Source organism: Patella vulgata, chromosome 8, assembly GCF_932274485.2.
Source record: "Patella vulgata chromosome 8, xgPatVulg1.2, whole genome shotgun sequence".
NCBI classification, from domain to species: domain Eukaryota; kingdom Metazoa; phylum Mollusca; class Gastropoda; family Patellidae; genus Patella; species Patella vulgata.
In genome coordinates, this window is record NC_065886.2 from 43468818 (window position 1) to 43494164 (window position 25347).

A 25347-nucleotide genomic window follows, 5' to 3' on the forward strand; every position below is an offset into this window, starting at 1 on the left:
CAGTTTTCCTAATTATTCCTTATTTTCTGCTAGTATTATGATTATTATTCAAGTCAATTAATTGTATAGTCCTCGTAACCTTTCTAATACGTTTTCATAATTTTTCACCTTTCACAAATTTACCAGCTTCATGTTATGTTGCCATTTTATTTTTTTTACAGACGTGCATTTTATTTTATTTTACGTTTATTTTGATTTTTAGTTGTACCATATATTTTAGTATTAGTAGATTTAAATGTAATACAAAATTACTGGATAACTCATTTAATGTGTATTCTATCATTAGTCAACAAGTATCCATTCATTACAGTTTGTGTATTTGCTGCACAAGATGGTAAAATAACCAACAATTAACATGTTTTCTGTACAAACAGGAAAAATATACTGAATGAGATTTCACAAAGTTACAACAGTTTGATACAGCACAATAACCTCTGACCTCATTTGTCCCATTATTGAGTCCCATTTCTTTCGAAAGATGTTCAACAGTCATTAAAGATGCCAGTGGTTAGTAAACGATAGCCAAATCTACATTTGAGATTCAGAATGTTGAGTTGGTTGCGCATAATATGTTTGATTTATTTGCTAATTTTTCCCAATTTTTTTAACTTGTTGGGCAAACAAATAATTCTCTTTTTCTGGTTGATAAGTATTTATAATTGCACCGATATTGTTAACCTGCCACTCAAGGGTAAAACCCATAAAAATTAGATATTAAATCCCTTCAGTACAAGTGTTATTATGAAGTTACTTTAACCAAGTATAATCATCACACAGGCACTTGAAAGGAATAAAATTTCTTACATTATCTTGTCTAGCATATTACAATATTGACAATAGTTTCCTTGTAGTACACACATGTTATGTCATGGTAATGTACATCAACATGATTGTTACACTATTATAAAGATTACCTGTATTTTATTAAAACAAAAAAACTAGCACCATATTGTTATTACATAAGATCAAATAAATATTAAATTCAACTTCAAAGAGTCCTTAGTAAGCTCAGGGTCGGTCTGCTTGTAGCATATTATTGCTGCTTATGTTGACTGGAATATTTATATGTATTGTGCCTTACAGAAATAGTGACTAATTACACACTGTTATAATCAGGGAATAGTTGTACAGATTAAAAAAAAACTTGTATGTCAGTCTGATAGCAATTAAAAGGTGCAGTAATCCAGACTAAAGGGCAAATATAGACCGACTTATCAAAAAGCAGACTGGTCTAAAATTGTTAAAATCAATCGATCCTCATTACATTCTGTTGATTTCATGACATCATCTTTTTCTGAAGAATTACCCATTTTTATCTGCGAACATCAAGGTCAAATTGGCACCTAACCCAGGTTTTGTGATTTAATTGTTGAGAACAGTGTTCATCAATGATGTTTGATTAAATGCATGAAAGAGAGAGTACTGCAAAAAAAAAAATCAAAAGTAAAATTTATGATGATGCTCACAGCATGTCACAATCAACCTATAGCTAAAGTTACTAAAATAATAATTTAATAGATGCCCCCTTTCCCTTTTGCACTTCAACAGGTATTGACACACATGAACATTAACAAATAGTCTTGATCAATCCAGTAATTGTGTCTGTTTCTACTGTAATAGAGATTTGGCTGTAAGAAATAGTCTTAGTTCCCTATAGCATCATGTTGATATTGTGAGATCATCAACACAATTGACACTTATTTTGTCCAGGTCATATTATTTGTAGTCCAAGTGGAGACAGTTTAGACTAGAATGATCAAGACATAACTAAATAGTCCCAATTGATAGTTTGTGCCATCTTAAAAATTTAATTAATAGATTATGCAACACAACAGATTTTTGTGTTCTTAGAAATTTCATGGAAACCATTTATTGTGAATGCTCAATAACTACATTTAAAATAAAGATGTCTTGTCATCCTTTGATGTTAGCATACGATTATATCAAATATGCAACAGCAACTTGCCAATGGTATATTATTTATACTACTAGACTAATATTGGATTCACGTCAACATTTAATTGAAATGAACATGTAGGATAGTCTGTATTTTAAGTTGTTTAATTGTCTCGAGCAAGATATTGCACAATATATTAATACAACACTGTACCTTTGTACAGTATTACTTAATGTCTTGCTCGAGACAATTAAACCACACATACATGTACATGTAAACATAACTGTAGATCTGCTGAAATGGTCCTGAAAAATGCATGTCCTCTGCTATAAAGGCCTAAGTGAAGATGCTACATGCTGTTGCATTGCTTTGAAAGCTGGTTGATGGAAAAAAAATGTCACTTTTTCTTTAAAAACTGCTGAGGCTGTGATAATTGTTAATTTGAAGCTTGGAATTTCGCTGATCTTTCAGTCTGTGTTTAGTTGGGATTAACAAAATTTTCATGTATCATTTTTGCTTGTTTCATCAAATGTCTAACTTTGGTTGTTGTTTTTTTTAAACTTCAGGAAGAGAAGAAGGTATTTGATAAACAAACAACAAAGTTTTGTCAATCGTTAGAAAGATATTTAAATATGAAGAATAAGGTGAATGAAAGCACACTACAGGAGGTAAGATAACAGTACGATTTTCTTTTTAAAATCATGAGTATGGATGTTGCCATAGTTTTATACACAATGTGGTCTAAGGGGAGATAATAATGTGTATTGGTAGAGTTACCTCCCTTACATTTTCATTTTGTTGCTGAGATGAAACTATTCAAGAAACTCTTAAAAACACAGCAATAACCGAACCTTCAGTTGTTCCTTGTCTTTCATGTGGGAGTGACTACTAAGGGTTTCTTGATAAATATGACATACTATTGCTTATTTACTGATGGTAGTAAGAATTATATACTTGTGTGACTAGTTGATATATTCATTTGTGTGCATCACATGGTTATCATTTATAAGGAAAGATATTCTCATAAGTCATTGGATCCTTCTTCATTAAGTATATAATTACTCAATAATTGATATTATGAAATAAATATACTGTTTTATGCAACAATTTCCCATGTAGAGGGATTGTAGATGTACAAGTATACTTGCAAACATCATTTCCATATTTTACAGGCCGATGCATCATTAGAAATGGAGAGAAGAGGATTTTATCAAGCTTCTATGAAATATGTTCTTAAATTACATGAAGTCCAGGAGAAAAAGAAGTTTGAATTTGTTGAAATTGTAAGTGCTTGCGAAATTAAATAATTTTTTATATGTTAGTCAGTGATTGAGTTGTGTCTTTAACTTAATTAGAGTTAAGCTTTAAGTTCAACTATGTATAGAGGTCTTATAAATATCATAATTTTGTTGAAACTGCAAGAAATTTAGATTAACTTTTTTAAGGAGACAATATATGATTTTGTACTGCTATTTTTGAAAATTTAGAAAAATGTTTGTTTTTTTTCTTTCAGTTATTGGGTTTTATGTATAGTTGGTTAACTTTTTATCATCAAGGTAAGAAAACTCTCAAAATATCTTTAAATATAAGCAGAATACTGAGGAAAAGTATGGAACTAAAGCTGACAGTCAAACAAACCTGAATACATAAAGGAGCTAAACAGACAAACTTATTTTGATAGTCCTCTAATTTCTCCGAAAGACTCTTTAATAACTACAACTATTGTCTTTTGACGACTGTTTTAAGATTTTGAAAATATAAATTTTTTATTTTATTTTTATAGGGCATGAAGCATCTCAAGATTTTAAACCTTTTATGATCGATTGTCAACAAAGATTACAAAAGGTAATAAGTGGAGTGTTGAATCATGGTTGAATTCATGTGTCCAAAAGGCTGGTCACCAAACTCTTAATCTGTCTCGTAAAAAAAAACATTTGCTAACCTTACCTCTGTGCAAGAAACATGTAAATGTATCATGGTATTAGCGTTCCCTGTTCTAAATAAATCTACCTTAATGGCACTTGCTGACTAGGAGGTACTAGACCAAAAGAGTTCCTCTGGATTTTTCTACCTGGTTTTCCTTTCTCAGAAGTGTTGAGTCATTTTGTTGGGGTGGATAACTGACGTCATATTTATAACATTTGCAACACATTGATATAAGAGTAGGCAATAGAGTTGATGCAAAGTTAATGTCCAAGCAAATTTTTCTCATAGCACACCATATGGTGTATGTCCCTTTTCCATAACCCAGTTGGTACAGAAAAGTAAGACTTTAAACCCCATTTCATTACATTTCCTCTATGACACAAGCTTATTTATTACATTGTAAACTTTTAAAGTTTAATTCTTATATGAATTTATATGCATCAACTAATTACATTTTCTCTTTACCCAGACTCGAGAGAGTTTTGAATGTACAAAAGAACAAGCAGAGCAATTAATGAATAAAATGCTGGAGGTCCGTGGCACGGTAATTAATGTTTCTTCCTTTTTTCTGCATCAGGGCAGTGCTCCCAGGTAGATTTCAGCTCTCAAACATTTCAAACTGTTTTTTTATTATTAATTATGATTTTATTTGAAATTAATCACAAAAATTACTGAATGAAAACATGAAGAATTTCCACATTTCAAACTCTTTTTATTATTATTTATAATTTTATTTGAAATTAATCACAAAAATTACTAACTAAAAACATGAAGAATTTCTACAGCATGACATTTTGAAAAAAAACTAATAAAATGAAATAGGAGCCAGATACAAATATATGCAATTGCATGAAGAAACACTAAACTGCCAAAGTATTAAAGGTCAAAAACTAACTTTGTTTTTATGTTCAGATTTTATGATTGTTTTGTTTTGTTTGTGCATGTTGTCAAAATAACACACATTGTGCTGTTGGCTTTATTCATTTACTAAATTTTAAATAAACATGAAATATAAATTTTAAGTAAGTATAAAATTTGATTACTAAAATAAAGATCATCTTGGATTTCAAGAAAACTACTTATGAACAAAATTCAGATAAAAATGGAACAAAATTCAGATAAAAAATTCAGATGACATTGGAACTAAATTCAAATAAAATTGGAACTAAATTCATATAAAATTATTACTGTGATTGTATCAAAAGGAAGTTGAATTTAATTTTAAAGATTTTGAATTTTTTTTTTAGTTAACCATTAAAACCTATTATCTATACAATCCTTCCCATATTTATCTTATATCATTTTATTCCTTTACCTTGCCCTGCTGAAGAGAATGGGATGAAAATCTTGCTAATATTTAATCATTTATTATTGATAATATTTTGAATTGCTTCATGAAGTTTAACATATTACCAATATCAATTATACTGGATGTAGAAATTATATATACCTGTATTAAAAAAAGAAAAACAATATTTTTCATTTTAAACTCTTTTAAGAAAAAACTCCATATAAACAATATTCATTTGTCACATGATTATTGGTCTGTTTTAAAAACTTCATGAAGTATTATTTTGATTGATTCATGCCATATTTTTATGTTGCAACTAATAATTGATTAATTAAATTATGAATTAATTGTTAAATATGATTGCTAGACATTAAACCCTGTCTGCCTCTTCTTATCCTTCCCCATTTTATGCATCAACTTTATGGACTCGATAATATTTGCTTTAGAAGATATAATATTTAAGAATCAACCCTCTCCTATTCATCTGTGCTTAATTAGTGAATAGTAAGTTCATGGTGGTTTGAAATTCTGTTGAATAGATTGCTATGTCAATTTAGAGAATCTGAGATATGACTAGTAGCATCAAGTTCTACTGTAGGTTTAGCTATAAAGGCTGTTGATTGCAATGAAAATTCTGAACAGTATTAACTACAGAGTTAATAATCTTGTTATTAGCAAGAAGTTTGTTTTTCTATGTTATAAAGTGTAATATATTTGTTATATACAGGGGCAGATGGTATCAGCTATGGTAAGAGAGGGTTCTACTAACAAACTTCCACTTATTTACACTCTTCAATAACATTTCACCTTCCAACAATATGAAAATATTATCTCTAGAACGCACTTTCTAAGACTTAATGAAATTACACAAGCCAATTCATTTATATTATTTTAAAAATATGTAGCATTTCTCATTTTCAAAATTAACCCCGAAAAAAATAAACTCTTCCTCACTTTATTTCTGCATGTTGTTAGGAACAGTTTGTTTTAATTAGGAGATATTAGAAATTGGCTCATTTTCTTAGAGGAGTGATAGTCATCTTATCTTAAATCACAAATACAACTTTTATCCAAATCAAGTTGTCATTAAGCATATTGGAGAATATGAAGATGAAATGTTATATGTATGTATTCTGTTTGTTATTTATATATTACTGATATAATCACCTTTCATGTTTTAAACCCACTGTTATGTTTATTTGTAAGTTTCGTTGTACAATACACATATATTTTATAGAAATAATCCTATCAATTTAATATTTAGTCTATATTTTTCTTTCAAATAGTAATTAATTATACAAATTCACATTTCTTAAAGTAGATGTAAACAAACATGTTTTTCAGAACTATGTAACCTTTTCTTAAAGTCTCTGAATGTTATTTGGGGTATTAAGGAATCTCTTGCTAACTACAATATTGTTAAAATTGAATCTCTAGAAAGAATATCAGTCTAAAAATAGCTCTGATCTATTCAGTGTTTACAAAGATATGATGAATTGAAAATTTGTGAACATTCATTATCCTCTGCAGACAATATAGATGTCATTCTGCACACAGAGATTCGTCAACTTCATACTTCAAGAATAGATGTCTACCCTTAATGGCCACCATATCCAAAAATTAGTATACTGTTTTGTAATGTGGTTCTACTCCGTTTCACATCCGTCACAATAATTATAATGACTATATAAACTTTTTCAATTTTATTAAATGGAAGCAAAATAAATACTTAACAAATATCCTTGAAGTATATTAAGCGTTTTCGATTAAAATCGTCAATTTAGAACTTAAAATGTCGGTCAACTAGTTTAGTGTCCGTTCTCAAGCAGTCTAAGTTTAGTATAAATGTGATATGGTTGAATGCAAGCACCGACTGTAATCTTCGCTTAAATATTCTGATTGGTTTCTTGAGGTCCAATTGAATTCAAACTCAAATTAGTAGATTATTTTACATTGAAATTTAGAATTTGTCTCCAACAAAAAAAAAATAGATAATCAATTTGAGCACATTTTAGGGATTAAGCCATGGAAAATTTGATATTTTCCCCAAAATGCAAATGACTAACAGAGACTTTAATGTTCCTCTCCAATTGTGTTTGTTCATATAGGTTATTATTCAATATTTACATTCCTGTTCGTTTTTATACAACCACATTTAATATGGAAGTATATTACCATCTAAAGCAACCTGACAACGTCATCCAACTTTATATAAAATGAGCTTTGTTGACATTTATTGGCATGGACGATTTTGCTTCTGGTGGGAGCATTTTAGGAGGCCTGACAAGTCTGTGTTAATGTTTGAAAAGGTTTCTCCATGTTCTTGCATATTTGCTAATGGTAGTTGGTGTGTTAGTTCTAGGCTGGTTTCTTTCCAAAAACAAAAGAAAAAAGTGTGAACCCTATTGCTTATTGCCCTGCATTGTATAGCCAGCTATGCAGCCATGGAAAATGGTGCTTTTGATTAGGTACAGTGAATTCTGACAGGGCTCTCATATAAACGTGACTAGTTCTTTAATTTATTTCTTGGGGTTTTATAAGACTCTTAAGTGGGTTGTATAGTTGTGCTAAACTAATTTAGAACTTGACTGTAATTTAATTACAGACTTTAAATAAAATCTTTTTTCCACCAACTGGTCGATTCTATCAACAGACGCTGACAGTCAGATATGACGTAAATGAGAGCTCTGTATTTATCACAGCATTGCCTGTATATAAGAAGCAGTTTAATATATCTATGATATAGTTTTCAAATATAAAACAATAGATGCTTTGTTTGATATTGAAACACTGAAAGAGACATTTGTTTAAATATGTTTGATGGTTATGTCTATAGAAATGCAGATTAAAAAAGTTTGAGCCCACAAAAAAACTGTATAGGTGAACGCCTCATCCTTGTCTTGAAAGACCCCTCTTTATCAATAAACTGAATGTTTTTTTTGCATTATGGAAATTGGATGGGTTGGAGTGAAATTTGACTGGAACCCTATATATTTATATATATACTTTTTTCAATTAAATATCTTTGATATTCGTCCATATTATGTAAATCTTTAGAGAAAAGGGAAATTTTTAATGTTAAAAATATAATACCAAACGTGATTAATAAATATGTTAAAATCTAATTGAACTATTCACAAAAACTTTTGCTAAAATATCTTAGGAATGCACTTGTTTTGTTGGCTAAATGGTAAAATTGGTGCTGGGATTTTAAACCTTGACAAATGAAAAGGCCACATCCATAGAATATATTAGTCATGTAATCATGAATTGGGCCCCTGTATTTAGTTCATATATCTGTCTTTTAGACTGTTTTAACCTTCTCTTTTGTCAACGAACCTCATATTTGATGACTGGGGGGAGGTCTGTAATGGGTTTGAATCTCTGTAAATGTCTGTGTATGCTGTCTTGTTCGCAGGTCGTTCTTGTAGATTTTGTTTTGCGTATAGTGCTGTCCTCCTGCACTTACTATTCAGTAGGATTGCCTGTCTGACCTCATGGGTTTTCTCTAGGTACTCTAGTGTCATCCTATTTCTAAACATACCTGCAGCTGCATACATGTGAATTATTATATAAATTTAGTCCCAAAATGACCTAATTAGTGTTGAGTGGACTGTAACATCTGATACATGACAGGTATTTATTTATACCAAGTTGTTACAATATATGTCAGTGTTTACTGTATAGATAGAATTATTTATTGTATCATTATGTTCACCTTCAGAAACCTATGGATCAATCTGGTACAATTAAAGGTTTTACAAGACAGGGCTACCTCTATCTTATGGAACGAAGTAAGTTAATTATTAAATCTCAATGTTGATTGTAGATTTATTTGCTGGCCTTGAGTGTCGGTGAACTTCATTTGTTAAAAGTTCTGCACTGTTCAGTATGGGTTCAATAAGTCTAGATAAAACAAGTTTATTTTGTTTATGTATTTGTATAAGCTCATTCTGAACATGTAATGACAGCATAATAATATCTTTGATCTTGATTAAAAAGCCAAATCAAATAACCTACAGTAAAATGGAACATAACGTTTCTATCCATATGTCAAGGCTTTACTTATGGTTGGGTGGTTTCTCTGCTCTATATGTATATATATGTTTATATTTTACAGAGGCACTAGGAACAACATGGACCAAGTATTATTGTCAATATAAAAAAGATAACAAAGAGTTCTTTATGATTTTATATAATCAACTTGGAGGAAAAATGGTAAACTATTCTTTTTTTTTCATAGCTATTTTACAGTTATTCGCTGGAGTTGTGCTTTATTCATCTTAAAATGTAAAATGGTGGATTTTTATACGCCCACATTTTCATGTGGACGTATATTGTCATCGCCCCTGTCCGTCCGGACATCCGTCCGTCCTTCCACAATTTGTTTGTGGACTCTCTACAGGTCACAATTCTTGTCCGATTTTGATGAAACTTGAAATATAGCTTTATCCCCAAAAAATCTCGGCTGCTTTCGATATTGGCATGTATCGGATCGAAACTTCATGGATTATGGCCCCTGTTTGTACGAAAAGTCACGTTTTTAGCTTGTGGACCCTATAGAGGTCACAATTTTTATCCGATTTTGTTGAAACTTGAAATGTAAGTTTATAACCCAAAGATCTCAGTTCCTTTCGATATTCGCGCATATCGGACTGTAACTTCCTGAATTATGCCCCCTGTTTGTACGAAAAATCGCGTTTTTAGCTTGTGGACCCTATAGAAGTCATAATTTTTATCCAATTTAAAAAACCGTATTATTATATCACCGTTACACCCTAAGGACGACTGAGTTCGAATTTCGTGAAAATTGGCCCAAAATTGACAGACAAAATGGCCGCCGTTTGTTCTCAAATAGCGTAAAAATATGGTATATCAAGGTTGTGGACCCTATAGAGGTCACAATTTTTATCCGATTTTGTTGAAACTTGAAATATAAGTTTATAACCCAAAGATCTCGGTTCCTTTCGATATTCGCGCATATCGGACTGTAACTTCCTGAATTATGGCCCCTGATTGTACGAAAAATCGCGTTTTTAGCTTGTGTACCCTGTAGAGTCATAATTTTTATCCGATTTAAAAACCCGTATTATTATATCACTGTTACACCCTAAGGACGACTGAGTTCGAATTTCGTTAAAATTGACAGACAAAATGGCCGCCGTTTGTTCTCAAATAGCGTAACAATATGGTATATCAAGGTTGTGGACCCTAAAGAGGTCACAATTTTTATCCGATTTTGTTGAAACTTGAAATGTAAGTTTATAACCCAAAGATCTTGGATCCTTTCGATATTCGCGCATATCGGCCCGTAACTTCCTGAATTATGGCCCCTGATTGTACGAAAAGTCGCGTTTTTAGCTTGTGGACCCTATAGAGTTCATAATTTTTATCCGATATAAAAAAATGTATTATTATATCACCGTTACACCCTAGGGTCGACTGAGTTCGAATTTTGTGAAAATCGGCCAAAAATTGACAGACAAAATGGCTGCCGTTCGTTCTCAAATAGCGTAAGAATATGGTATATCAAGGTTGTGGACCCTATAGAGGTCACAATTTTGATCCGATTTTGATGAACTTGAAATACATATTTATAACCCAAAGATCTTGGTTCTTTTCGATATTCGCACATATTGGATCATGACTTCCTGAATTATGGCTCTTGATTGTACGAAAAAATCACTTCCTTTTTTGAGCTTGTTCTCTGTCCATCTCTTGCAAAATGTGGGCAAATCTTGTATGGCAACCGCTTGTTTAAAAATCTGATTGAATCCAAGCTATGAGATTATCTACCATTGATATTTTGGTTTTATTTTTGTAAATTAATATTAGATGATTGTGGATTAGGTCATGAAAATACTAGATAATGTCTGAAAAAATGCACAATTCGAGACTTTGATAAGGCTGATAAATAATATTTACTTATTTAGTGCATATCGGTTGAAATAAATAGAGGATATTTGTCATTTTAGAGTGAATAACATATTTTATTTCATCGAGAAGCAAGAAAACTTATATTTTCACGAATGCGTAGCATAAGTGAAAATATAAACGTTTTCTTGCTTAGAGATGAAATAAAATATGTTATTCACGACAAAACGACAGATGTTCTATTTATTTTATGATTTTACAATCATTTTAGGTAAAAACAACATGGACTACTGCTAGCCAGTGGAATAACACTTTTATTTCACTGATAAAACGCGGTATTCCACTACTGATCATAAAATAAAATAATGTTTTCATGGTCTTCTCAAACCCTGGTTATTGCGTATCTATTTGGTCGATTATTTAAAATTTTCATGGTTTCTTGAACAATATAATAATAATGAAAAATATCTTTTTATTTAGAGTGTCCCAGAAAAAATGGTTCTTGATCAGTGCATTAGGTATGTTGTTAAAATATGTCAATTGACAGTTACTTGTTGATTAAATAATAAAAGTAAAGTTGTGAGTTACATCCCCTATTTGTGTGAAGAGGAGTGGGGTTGTATACCAAACCTTGTTTGCTCTCTTCAGGCTTTCAATTCCTCCTTAAAACACAGTTGTGCTTAAGTGAATTATTGTGGAAGCAGACATTAAACACCACCAGCAACCGAGAGTGAATTATTGAAATAAAAATATGTCCTTTTACTTGTCATTTTTAGAACACTTAAAATACAGTGTATACACAGTACAGTAAAATACAGTGTATACACAGTACAGTAAAATACAGTGTATACACAGTACAGTAAAATTCGCATAAGTCGGATCTAAGTGGACTGACCAATTTTATCTGAATTAAGCGAAGATCCGAGTTAGCTGAAGATCGAAATTCAATCTTAGCTCAGTTAGAAATATACTGCAAGAGCCGGATAATAACTGATTCAATGTAGTGCCGATTAATCGGATTGTTTGTTGATAAGTAAATTATAAAATGATGCCCGAACACTGAATATCTCATTGTATATTATTGAGCTGGGTAAGAGATTCCCGTGTTCTAACTTACCCAGGCCTTGAAATGTCATACCTGTCACTTCAGTAAATAACCTGTCACTCTCAATTATCAAACTCAAAGACTAATCACATCACACATATCCATACATGTAGGTACATTCACACACACACTTTTGTTTAGGTCTCGACATACATGTATTTTGCTCCATATAAATATCGTAATATGAAACCTTTTTATTTCTTCGACATCGGAATACCTAAAAGTTCTTGAAAGTAGGCGAATCTGCTTTGGCTCAGCGACTCGAAGATTCGTACAATTCTATGAATTCCACACATTATCATGGTACTACACTTCCGTACTAAATCGAATACTTCGCCGTTGAGTTGTCGAATTCAGATTTTAAAATATCCGTAATAAATTGAACATCAAAACACAAATCATACCTGTGCATGGCACCGTATTTACATGTACCACGTGCGAAGGACAGATAACGCCACCTGGAATTCACTTCTCACATATCCGGACTATATTTACGCTACAAATTATATTTATAAATATGTGAAATATTTTTCCGACCTGATTATTTGATTTTGTCAAATTGTCTTATAAATTATCCATGGCCTTTATTTATGGAAATTTTTTAAAACTAAATACACCCAGCAACGAGCCATGTGCATTTCCATTCCAACCACCACTATATTTACTGTGGTATAGTTACGGTAGAATTATTTCTGGTTACTTGGGGGTGCGTTTTAATTTAGATATACATGTAATACTCCACAATGCTATAAATAGTGTGGTGAAGCAGATGAAAACAACCGTAGATGGGGTGAAATTCATTGTTATAAAATTGTCTAGTTCCCAACTGTGTGAGTAACTGTAGCCTACGATAGAGCGAAATGTCAACAGTGCAAATGGCGGCTTTTCACGGTATTTCCGTGCTTAATTCTTGCATTTAGAAACGACTAATTAAATGTACGTGACGTGGACGTGAGTATTGTGGTCAATTTACTAAACATCAAGTAAAATTTAGTCCACCTGTCGCAAGCAACGGGTAGTTTTATTTGCTACCTGTCAGACGAAAAAATCGCCTGTCGGCAACAAGTAAACAGGCGAACATTTTGAGCCATGATTACTTACCCCTACAGCTTTAACTGCTAATTAAAAATCCAATACCGGCAATAGATTACAATTGACTAGTACAACAATTTCCGTACATAATATTTTAACATATATAGCGATAATCATATTGACGAAAAACAACAACAGAAGCCACAGAAGACGGAACAAATAGAAAAAAACACATGTCATTTAAAAAGGCAGCAACATATTCCGAGGGGTGGGGGTGGCGAATAGAAGATCCTCCTGACTGGTAATGACGGGAACTCTTTTATTCGTTGTCTCGTACACAGTAACGGCACATTCTGATTGTGAATTCAATAATAAATTACAACTGGATTTAAAATTAATTTATACTGAAGGAATTTTGAGGGCATTCAGTCCATGTATTATAATGCCCATGAAATTATCTTGTTCGTTGTTGACAGGGAAAATTCTATTATTGCATCGCGTCAAATATGCGGATTTGAGGCAAAATGATAGTGGAAAGTATTTTGGGGCTCTGTGCATGGAATACCTTACCACATTTTAGGCCATTGGTACGAAACTAACTTAGTCAAATTCTGAACATACTGCCGATCCGACTTAGTTGAAGGAAAAAAGCCTTAATTAGATCAAATAGACCGAACATTTGGATCCGAGTTGAGCGAAAATCCAACATAGTAAATCCAAGTTACACGCAGAAATTTAATAAGAAAAACGTGCAGGAACAAAGGGTCCATACGATTTTATCCGATTTGAGCGAAGATCTGAGTTATACGAATCCGACTTATGTGAGGTTTACTGTATATAGAACTCTAACTGAAACATGGAGATATACAGCCCGGTTTACTGTATATAGAACTCTAACTGAAACATGGATATATACAGCCCGGTTTACTGATGCTTTGTGAATAAATCAATCTAATATTAAATATTATTTATTTACAGACGAGCTTCTGAGTCCATAGAGAAGAGATTTTGTTTTGATGTAATTGTGAAAGAAAAGTATGAATTATTATTAATTTAGATATTGATTAATATACAATCACATTAAAACACAGATCATGTTTTGTTTTATTTTTTGTCGTTTCAACTTTTATTTATAACACAAAGTTTTTAGTCTTTATGATATGAAAGTAGGATCTGGAAAAGTTTGTAAATAAACCAAATTATAGGAATGGGTTACTGACTGATTGTGAACAAATGATCTGCATTGATCAGTCACAGCTACTCTTCGAATCTGAAACTACTGACCTTCTTCTTTAATGTTTATATGAACCAATAAATTGATTGGAATTTGTAAAATGTTTACATTGTCTCGATATAATTTATGTTTTAACTATTTGTACTATAGACAGGAAGCCACGGTGGCTCACTAACCGGGAAGTCCAGTGTTCGATCCCTGTGTTAGCCGAAAAAGTTAATCAGGATTTTCCAGGGTGTTGAGCCTGGCAGAGGACAACATAGTCATTCGGAAGGGACCAAAAACCGAGGTCTTGTGTACAAATTGGCATGCACATAAAAGAGTAGGCCGTAGCGCTGCTGTCCGGGCAAAATTTCCCTCATAGCACACTCTATGGCGTATGTCCATCTACATTAGCCAAGCCGGAGCAGAACAGTAGGACAGGACGTTAAATTTCATTTCACTTCTTGTATTATAGACAGAATATGACTATGACATTCCAAGCTTTATCAGAGGAAGATAGAAGATTATGGTTAGATGCTATGGATGGTAAAGAGCCTGTAAGTTTTATTTATTATTTAAAGATATTAACCTAGACTGTATTCAGTCCTTGCATATTTTATTGATACTTCTTTAGTTTACTTTATTCTATTTTCTAGTCTCACTTTATTAGAGGGGAGGGTTTGGGTGGCACCCCTGTGAGCAAAAGAATTCTTGAAATAAAATTGAACCATGTTTTAGTTCAGAAATGACACTGTTTGTGTCAAGTAGGCAGTAAACCATGATTTTTCACTCTCTCTAACTTTGTTATGTCAAGGTAATGACTGGATCTTTGAAAAGTGGTGGGTTTTATTGTTGAGGTCTTGCCAAAAATATTCTGTTGGTTAAGTTTTCATTATGGACTGAAGGCGAGCCACTGTTGCTATTGCAAGTTTTTACTAAGGAAATTAATCTTTTCTGATTGGCTTAAATGCTGCTAAATATTAGATTTCTACTCTCCTGGTACTGCCTTAGGATAGTAAAAGGACAGAAAGATCAAATTAGTATAATATCATGAGATTGCTAGAACTTTCTAAGACTGGAAGCTAGTCTAATCTAATATTAACCATTCACCTGAAGGTAAAATTGACAACAGTATACTCAAATTTGATTTATTTTATATTACCCAGATGTGATATTCACTGGCTACTTAAATATAATGATATCTTATAATTATATTGTTATTTCAGATTTATAATCCACCATCAATAGCTAAATCAGAAGACAGTATGTATTACTTTTATATTTATACCTAAACTCTTATTATGATGTATTTTATAGATACAGCAATATTGATGACATTGTAAAGCATATAGGACATCAATATTGATAACATTATAAAACATATAGATACCACAATATTGATAACATTACAGAACATTTAGATACAGCAATATCGATAACATTATAGAACATGTAGGAAACAGTAGGAATTGAGTGGAACACATCATTAACACAATACCTTGTTCATTTTGAGACTAACATGTGGTTATGGTATATTTAGTCACATGCAGTATTAGGAAGGATAAATTTACCACTGATCCCATTAATTTAAAACGTATTTCTGTTCTAACAATTACATTTTTAACAAAATAAGGTATAGTAGGATCGTTAAACCTAACACCCCTCAAAACTATAAAATAATCAGTAGTGATTGATTTCATGTTAATCAAAGTCTTTAAAAATAAAACTGACCTGGTTGGTGATGAGTGGAAGTTAAACCTCGTCTCTCTCTCGTACAAATTGTTCTTTAGAAAGAAATTAAAAATATAACTATTAAGTGTGGATTATATTTATTACAGCATTTTTAGATGATATCGGTTTTGTATTTATTAAGAAATGTTTAGCAGCTATAGAATCTAGAGGTAAGCTTTATTTATTTCTGTTTGTATTAAGAATAAAAATACTATTGAATATACTGTCTCTTGTGATTAGAAGCCTTGACCGAAGGGGCATAATTCCACGGGGGGTTGGATGGCTGAATGGTTAGCGTGCGCGCGCTATATCATAAAGTCTGTCATTGAGTCGACTGGCGTGGTTTCGAATCCCCGGTTGTACGTGGCAAGGAGTAGGGTCGCCTGTCCAACCTCGTGGATTTTCTCCGGGTCCTCCGGTTTGCTCCCACTGCTAAAGACCCCTACGTGCAAGCGAAGTATGTAAATAAAATTAAACCGAAACGACCTAGTTTGTGTCGAGTGGACGTTAAACCCCATTTCTCTCTCTCTCAAATAATTCCACATCTTAGATTGCAGTATCATATCTAACATACTTTTTATCAGAACCATACTCTGACAGTTCTGTGTATACACACCAGTCATATTGTAACCCAGAATCGCGGTTTTATGTACTCATGGGTTTTAAAATTCTTGTAATTCACCACAAAATAAAACCTATATACCATTACAGTCAATTTGATTTTTCAATAAAACTATCTACAAAGAAAATGTGTCAGATGACAATGAAGTACACCAAAAATATATACTTGATTTGTATTGTGTTTTTTTTTTTAGGTTTACATGAACAGGGACTATATAGGGTAGTAGGTGTTAATTCTAAAGTACAGAAATTAATTAGTCTAGGTTTAGGTGAGTACTCATATATTTACTAATTGAAGTTCTTTTTTATATACTTAACAAAAAGATCATTCAAGATGTTATTTTTATTCTCTTAAAGACACACTATTCCAGATTAAAAGGCAAATATAGACAGCCAAAAACAGTATTATTAGAAAGGTTATGGGGCAAATATTATTAAACTCCATCAATCGCAATATGAGAAATGACCATGTAAAGTCCTATTATTTTCTGTTGATTTCACAATGTTATTTTTATACGCCCACATTTTCATTTGGACGTATATTGTTGTCGCCCCTGTCCGTCCAAAATTGTTTGTGATCTCGGTTTCTTTCGATATTGGCACAATTTTTATCCGATTTGGTTTAAACTTGAAATGTATGTTTATAACACCCAGATCTCGGTTCCTTTCGATATTCGCACATATCGGACCATAACTTCCTGAATCGTGTTTTTATCTTGTGGACCCCATAGAGCTTATAATTTTTATCCGATTTCAAAAACCGTTTGATTATATCACCATTACACCCTAAGGATGGCTGAATTCGAATTTCGAAAAAATCGGACCAAAACTGACAGACAAAATGGCCGCCCCTCGTACTCAAATAGGGTAAAAATAAGGTATATGAATGTTGTGGACCCTCTAGAACTTAGAAGTGACAATTTTCTTCCGATTTTGATGTAACTTGAAATGTAAGTTTATAACCCAAAGATCTTGGTTCCGTTCGATATTTGCGCATATCGGATTGTAACTTCCTGAATTATGGCCGGACTTGTTTACTATTCCATGGTGATTGAGATCCAAATCAAACCGTTTTTTTATTATTAATCATCTAGATTATTATCAGTTCTGCCTTTGTTGATGTTAAAATAAGGAAAAGGACAAATAGTGCTTCTGGTAAATTGGGACTATAATATTTAAAATTTAAAATGTGTTTTATGTTGTTTTTTAACCAGATCGTAAAAAAGGAGATAAATTATCGTTTGAAGACCCTGGTGTGTGGGAAACTAAAACTATTACAAGTGCTGTTAAAAGCTACCTCAGGTAAAATTGTAGTTTAATCTATTCGAGAACTGATTGTTTACTCTATTTCTAAATTTCTATATCAACCTACCTTTCAAAACCCAGGATACACATAATTCCATAATAACTTTTTAAAGGCTTTGATTGTCTGTACAATTTTTAGCCGTCAGAGGTACTATTTAGATCTTCCAAGACCGGCATATATGGCTGAGTTGCAACCCATGCTATAGATAAATGTTAGTGGGGTAATAGATAAGGTGTGATGGAAGATAGAATTGCTAATTTTGGTAACTTTTTAAACTTTGTCTAATATTGTTTAAATATATACATATCTTGTCTATTTCAGATCTTTACCCGAACCTTTAATGGGTTTTAGATATCATAATGATTTTATGAAGGCTGCAAGTAAGTTGTTATTCTAGTACATCTATTCATTATAGGGACAACATGACACACTTTGTCCTTGTATTTCACATTATCCAGCTGTAATTGGGAATTGGTAGGTTGGCCATTTTGAATTTTATGTTAGTTTCTACAGATTTCATGCCACAATGTTCTTCATAATAATAATAATAACTCTGTAATCTTTTCTATTCAAGACTTGACTAGAATGTCCCAGATTCAAATCGAGAAGATCCTCAGTATTTTACAAGTCCAGTTTCCACTTGTCGGTTATTGCCAGCTGTTTTAATTCTATAAAGTAATCGTTTATTGTCTTTTTCAGAACATGAATCAAAAAGGTTACGGATATTAGATATTCATAAACTAGTCCACAAACTACCTGATGCTCAGTTTGAGATGTTAGAAATACTAATAGGACATTTATCAAGGTAATTTTTTAAATTTTGTATGTTATTTCTCATGCAGTCTGTTTTGGGTTGATATATTGGATATTATACAAGTCCATATTGCTGTTATATTTATCAAATGTCATTCAGAGATTTTGTAATTCAACACACAGTTACTCATAGAGATGAATGAGTCGGTAAAACTTCATATATTTGCCAATTTAAATAAAAGTATATGAATTATATATTGACTCAAGTTAGGATTGATTTTGTTTGACTTTCATATTGTGTTATACATTTCTATTTGTAGGGTAGCTAGTGAAAGTGATAAAAATAAGATGACTGTTGCTAATCTCGGGGTGTGTTTTGGTCCGACGTTAATGCGACCAGAAGAGGAGACGATGGCAGCCATCATGGATATCAAATTCTGTAACATTGTAGTAGAAATTCTTATCAATAATTATGATGAGGTAAGTAATTCAGCTGGGATATAGGGGGGGTCATTTCAAGCTTTGTGTTTGAGTAATAGGGTTGTTGCACTGATGTTCTCAAAACCCCAACTTATGTCATAGGGTTGATTTCATGTAAGTTGTACTAGTGAAATTAAGAGTCGAAATTTTGAACAAGTTAGTTGGTGTCTAGTTGGATTCATGTTAGCTCTTAAACATCTTTATGTAAATGTACAGTCTATATAAAATAAATATTTCAACACTTACTCAGCGGCATGTCTACTTGATATTAATTTGAACTTTTCTCAACCCAAAACTTAAAATGACTCCATGGAAGCATGAATCAGCATCCACAAGAACAAGAAGATATGTTATAATCGAAGATGACAATTAATTATTGCTTGTAAATAAATTGGTGGATGTGATAATTCTAGAACCTTGAAATGTAATATTTAGGATAATTATTGAGCCACACGATCCTTTGAAAAACAATTTGGAAATGGACCGATATAATAAGGAAAAAAATAAAGAAATACATCTTTGGTGGAGTCTATTAAAAACTGAATATATTTTAACCATTTACTTCAGATATTTGGGTCACAGCCTGAAGATGTTGATCCTAGTAGTCGGAAAGTTCTACGTAAACATTATGACCCATCGCAAAAAACAACGGCAGCTAAAAACAGTTCTGCAGCTAACAACAGTCGACCAGTTAATTCATCAACACCAGTATTATCAAGGGAACAGGGGGCAATTGGGGGACATATTTATTCTAATTCAGCACCAGTACATCCCTCAGCAAAAAGTCGGTCCACTAGACCTGTACAGATTTATAATGCTAACACCGGTGGTAAGATATGTTAGAGTGACCTCCTCTTTTATATTCTTTCCGATTGGCAAGAGGGTCATGTAAATTATTCATTATTTCTGTGAAAGACTTGGATGTATTAACAGCAATGTAGATAAAACCAGTGGCTTGTAAAAATTATTGCCACTTGTCCAAATTTTTGTGCAAGCATCCTGCTTATTCAAATTCTGTGTTCTATTGTAAATATTTGAATGTTTTTGGAGCATTGATCATGGCTTTTATGATATTAGAATAATGTTTGAAATATAGGCAGCTTGAAATGAATTGCTTGGTGGGGCTGATACATAAAATTACACAAATGATTGTGGCATGTTTCAAGTTAACAGGGAAAAAAAAATTTGAAATTACGTCCAGAGTTACAGACTTTTGACATCCCCTGAAAACATTTGCATTTTATCCCAAATATTCTTTTAATGAAATGAATAAATGAATGTCCTTGTATGTATATATTAAAATCTGTTTTGTGTTTGAAGCCCCAATAATATGCTTTTTGATATGTTCTTGCTACAATACAAACAGTTGAATTCTATATACAAACAGCTGTATGCATTGATCTTACTTTCAAGCTAAAGTTGTACTTTAACATTTTAAATATTAAGGTTTTAGTGGTCCATGAGGTTAAGCAGAGTGAAAGACAGTTTGATTGCTTGGGGCTTTATCAAAAGATAAATGTGCAAGTCATTAACAAGTATTTTCTATTTATTTTGGCGATGAGGTGGGGGATGACATTTTTCATTTTTCTGATAAAAAATATTAAAGTATTCAGATTTAAAAAAGTAGCATACACACAGAATGTGTAACATTTTTTGACCCACATGGTAAGATGTATATTAATGACCATCAAAATTAATATGGAAAACGATAATTCTTTTCAATTTGCTTTTGAAGTTGATATTAATTCGCCGTAATATTTCTGTAAAGCTCAACTTTAGCTAAAATGAGATTCTGGGTAAGAAAGCTTTATACAGCCCGACAAATGGTATGTAGTCTGGCTTGTTTGTGTGATTTATGTTGTATATTTTTTTTCCCTGTAGGATTTGAAACTCATAGTAGTACTAGCGGTAGTTCGGATTCGTTGAATACATCTAAGAATAATCATCATCCACGACAAGCAGCTACATCACCTCAATTAGATTCACGACGACGGGGTAGTAATAGTAGTACACCGCTTTATTCTAATATTAGTGCAATAGGTAAGATAACTAACATCTTTAAAACGATGCCTTCTTTCACTGGCTCTCCTGCGATAATGGCTGTTACTTCTCTGGCTTAATAATAGACAAATTGGGTTGCCGAGGGGTCTTATATTATAGATCCTAACGTCTGTCACAGGATCATCTACGTAATCTCATCAGGTTTTCCGGGTTCTTATGTTTCCTCCTGCTACAGATCTGGATTCATATGACTTACTGAAATAATCGTACCATATGAACTAGACGGCCACTACCCAAATATATAGGGATAATTAAAGGGGTATTACAAAAAAATAAATGTTATTAATTTTGAATGTCATTTTCAAAATTTCCTTGGACTTTTCTCTTGAACATTTGTCGAATTATTTGTAAAACGTTAAAGAATCTGTACAACTCATAAGTTGAAAGTTTTTAGTGGATATATCTCTGCGATTCTTTTAAGTTATGCAGATATAGGAAAATTTATATTTTAAATGTTGGGGTAATATTGGATGATTATAAAAATGTTATGGTATCAGATGTTCTAGACAGGGTATAGCGTCTGCTATAAATCCATTACATGTAACTTTGATAGATTATTGGAAAAAAGGTAGAAATACTTATCACAAATCTCAATTCTACATTGCTTCATGCTTCTCTTCATACTTCTTGTCATACAAAGCAAAACACATTGAATAGAATTAATCAGCAGTACACACATTTTATATCAAGGAATTCCATAATTTACCAAAAGAATATCAAGTAACATGATATCACTGCCATGGTGTTGATCCGTATGGTATAGGCTCTGTGTTTTAATTAATGTCTGTACATGTGACTGTATTCTGATAGATAAGTTAGCCATACACGAATCTAATGTCTAATTATATTATAAATTTGTGTATGTAGGAATACCAGAGATATTTGAATATGGACCCAGATCACCAATATCACCATTATCACCATCAGGTTATAGTTTTATAAACATACCAACACTAACAAACACAGCACGTCACTCGTTCGCTAATAAATTTTAACATCTTGTGTGTATATATATGTATTAATAAAATGACTAAATATATGCTTGTGTGGATAAAATTAACTTGTCTTGTTACTAATAAGATTTGCATGCTGCTAAATGCACAGGTCAGGTCAAATAGTTAAAAATATTTCAAAAGTTAAAAATGTGTTAAGAATGATGTAATCCTAAATGAAGAAGATTGTACTGCTGACTTGTATGAAAAAGATACCACAATTATTATTGCTATTTTTACTAAGAGGGACAAAGATGTCCGTGTATAATCAACAAAAACCAATGTGAAGTTAAAGAAAATTAAGTTTGAATAGATTGTTTAAAATAATGTTTTTTTTAAATAAAGCTCTAAATATATCTCCTGGCCTGTTGGGGCTTTAAATTTTGGAAACTGGCCATATACATCTGATTGAAATAAACTATAATTATAATTATAATGGAAAAGTCAAACTAATGGAGTTTTGAAATGACATATTTATTTATAATTTTATTAGTAATTGGTTTAAAATAAATGATGTTGAAATATATTTACTATACAAAATCACAATATTGACAGTTTTTCTGTATATTTAATTAATTGTTTGATATGCATGGCAATATTAACAATAGGTGGTAACGGTGAGGTTCAAGATGTCACTTGATAAAAATGGGTATAAATAACCAAATTAAATACCAAAATATGAAGAAATATGTCTTATACCTACTCTGATAAATTCCACTGTTAAATTGTATCAGTGATTATAAAAGTGAAAAAAATCACATTCCACTTTAATTTAGGCATGTATGCAGATATAGATATCCAGGAACTTTGGGATAGTGTCAATTTGAGATCTTATGGGTTTTATTCACTAAAAAAATAATATCTCTAGTGGCTCATAGGATTTCTGTAATCACAATGAATAATAAGGGTTTTGGGCAGAGTGTATTGTCATTGCCAGTTTTGGAAATTGTGGTGGTGGTTATATGGTGAGCTGCAAAGTTGTGTAATGATAAAATTCATACTAGTATCGTTTTAGTGGGTGAAATGCATCACATTTTTAAATGGTGATGTATATTTCTTTGCAACTGCTGAAATTAAAATATGACTAATTAAATCCAATGAACAATAATGTTATGAACCTTTGAATAAACAATTGTATATATGTCACTATTTATTACAGGTGAAAAACCTGTATGGGCAAGGGTGGGACCATCTCCCGGTCCTCCACTAAAAGGTGTGTTGTAATATGCCGAGAATTTGTACGGACTATGATGCATCCTATAAGTGTAGTGGTGTCAATCTTAGTCTGTATGATTGAGTCAATTCATTCAGTTTCCTTTTTTTTTTTACCCCTGGGACCTTTTTCATAAAACCCAAAATATCTTAAAATGAGTTGTGACATTTGCTGCATTTTGATGTCTCCACTAAAATTAAAAATGATAATCGTAATTTAAAGAACTGTTTAGGTCAATAACTTTGAATTCCACCATTTTGAAGTAAGATAACTTACCTGTATGTTTAAAGCAAATTATTGTGACTAGCTATATACAGGCCCCTTATTTGAAATACACCACAAAAAAATATTTTCCATCAACTCAAAATCATACGTACATTCTTTACTGGTAATTTCGAATTTGTTACAAGTTACCATCAAGACCTGCGATTTTTTGGAGTAGTTCATATGTGACAATCAATTTTAAATGATTTAAGTTTTTATGAAAAAAGATCCAGGTACAATCTGGGCGGGGAACTTCAACCCTTGTTAATTTTACTAATTCTTCTACTTACACATATGTCACTTCTAGATACTAAACCTATCGACTTAAGTTGGCCAACAAATCAAAAATAATTAAATAAAAACTACTTTGATTAACCTTTATTTTCATTTACATAAATAATCATTACTATGGTAGGAATTGCTTAGGACAAACCAATTTAGTTCTTTGTTTCCTGATAAATAAATACTTAAAATAGCAACTTGAGTCTCGTGAACTATCTGAAAATTTAAAACTAAAGGCTTTTGAGTAGCTTTTTTTTTCTCAAGTCAATAGCAAATTTTTTTTATGTTGGTGTGGCTTTCGTCTGTTGTTACTCTTATTTTTTTGCCCCATTACGATATATATCATATTGTTTGATTTCTTTCTGTTTGATTTGACAATACTGGAAAATTTTGTCTCAAACAATAAAATGGTTGATAATTATTCTAAGTATTGTTTTGTTAATGTATGTCTCTTCTATTTCAGCAAATCGTTACGCTTTAAATGTGGCCGGTGCAGAATCACCGACTTTGTAAGTTTACTTTTTATACATGTTTCATATAAAATAAAAGAGCCAGGGTAAAAATTTAATGATGAAAATTACAAATATATTCTATTGGGTTCCAGGTTGATTTGTTGAAAATACAGTTTTACCCATGTCAAGTCAATATTTTCACTTCCTGTATTAATATGACATTTTTGATAATTATTTCTTTATTTAGTGGAAGTGTGAAGAAAAGAAGTTCAAATGATTTTAGTTCTTCAATGTAAGTAGAGGATATATTTCATTTTGTCTAGTATTTCAAATTTAAATAATGTGAAAACTGGTTATTAATATTCTAGTAGTAATTCCAATTGTTTATATAATATAGATTTTACTATATCAGACTCGTTAGAGTAGTTTGCTTAGTATAGATATTTAACAAGGTTATACTTGATACATTGCTGTATCGATGAGGCTAATGTAATTGGACAGACAGTGGCACCGAAATCTTGATTGGGATGTCCTGGATTAAAATCCTGCTGTGGACCAAGAAGATTCTTCAGGTTTTTTCACACCTGGTTCTCACTAGCCATACAGTTTTGCTCCAACAAGACTATTGAAGACAGGCATACACTATACAGTGTGCTATGAGAGAAATTTTGCCCAGACAGCAGCGCTACGGCCTACTCTTTTATTGAATTCTGACTGCCAAGTGTTCTTTTAAATGCGCACCAATTTCTACATAGGACCTCGTTTTTCCATATTATTCCAACAACTATACACCGTTCCTTAGCCAGGCCCTCTATCCTGGGTGAAGATTGGCAAAGAAAGTAAACCTAGTC

The 25347-nt window shown here is 31.9% G+C and overlaps 1 protein-coding gene across 9 annotated transcripts in view; it reads left to right on the top strand.

The window, feature by feature from the left end:
• The window catches only part of LOC126830890 (rho GTPase-activating protein 26), a 43387-nt gene that overhangs the window by 11059 nt on the left and 6981 nt on the right, over positions 1-25347 (top strand). For 2 of the 9 annotated variants that reach the window (XM_050561363.2, XM_050561365.2), the window contains 24 exons: positions 2464-2565; positions 3070-3180; positions 3411-3453; positions 3681-3742; positions 4293-4367; positions 5842-5862; positions 8839-8908; positions 9235-9332; positions 11469-11506; positions 14104-14160; positions 14817-14898; positions 15568-15604; positions 16180-16242; positions 16888-16962; positions 17908-17995; positions 18321-18379; positions 18699-18804; positions 19073-19232; positions 19800-20061; positions 21114-21272; positions 22161-22220; positions 23445-23498; positions 24508-24553; positions 24744-24788. In XM_050561363.2, coding sequence (XP_050417320.1) covers positions 2464-2565; positions 3070-3180; positions 3411-3453; positions 3681-3742; positions 4293-4367; positions 5842-5862; positions 8839-8908; positions 9235-9332; positions 11469-11506; positions 14104-14160; positions 14817-14898; positions 15568-15604; positions 16180-16242; positions 16888-16962; positions 17908-17995; positions 18321-18379; positions 18699-18804; positions 19073-19232; positions 19800-20061; positions 21114-21272; positions 22161-22220; positions 23445-23498; positions 24508-24553; positions 24744-24788 — 1973 coding nt within the window. The remainder of the gene's footprint in view (positions 1-2463; positions 2566-3069; positions 3181-3410; positions 3454-3680; positions 3743-4292; positions 4368-5841; positions 5863-8838; positions 8909-9234; positions 9333-11468; positions 11507-14103; positions 14161-14816; positions 14899-15567; positions 15605-16179; positions 16243-16887; positions 16963-17907; positions 17996-18320; positions 18380-18698; positions 18805-19072; positions 19233-19799; positions 20062-21113; positions 21273-22160; positions 22221-23444; positions 23499-24507; positions 24554-24743; positions 24789-25347) is intronic. The other 7 variants (XM_050561364.2, XM_050561368.2, XM_050561369.2 and 4 more) reach the window with 7 other exon arrangements.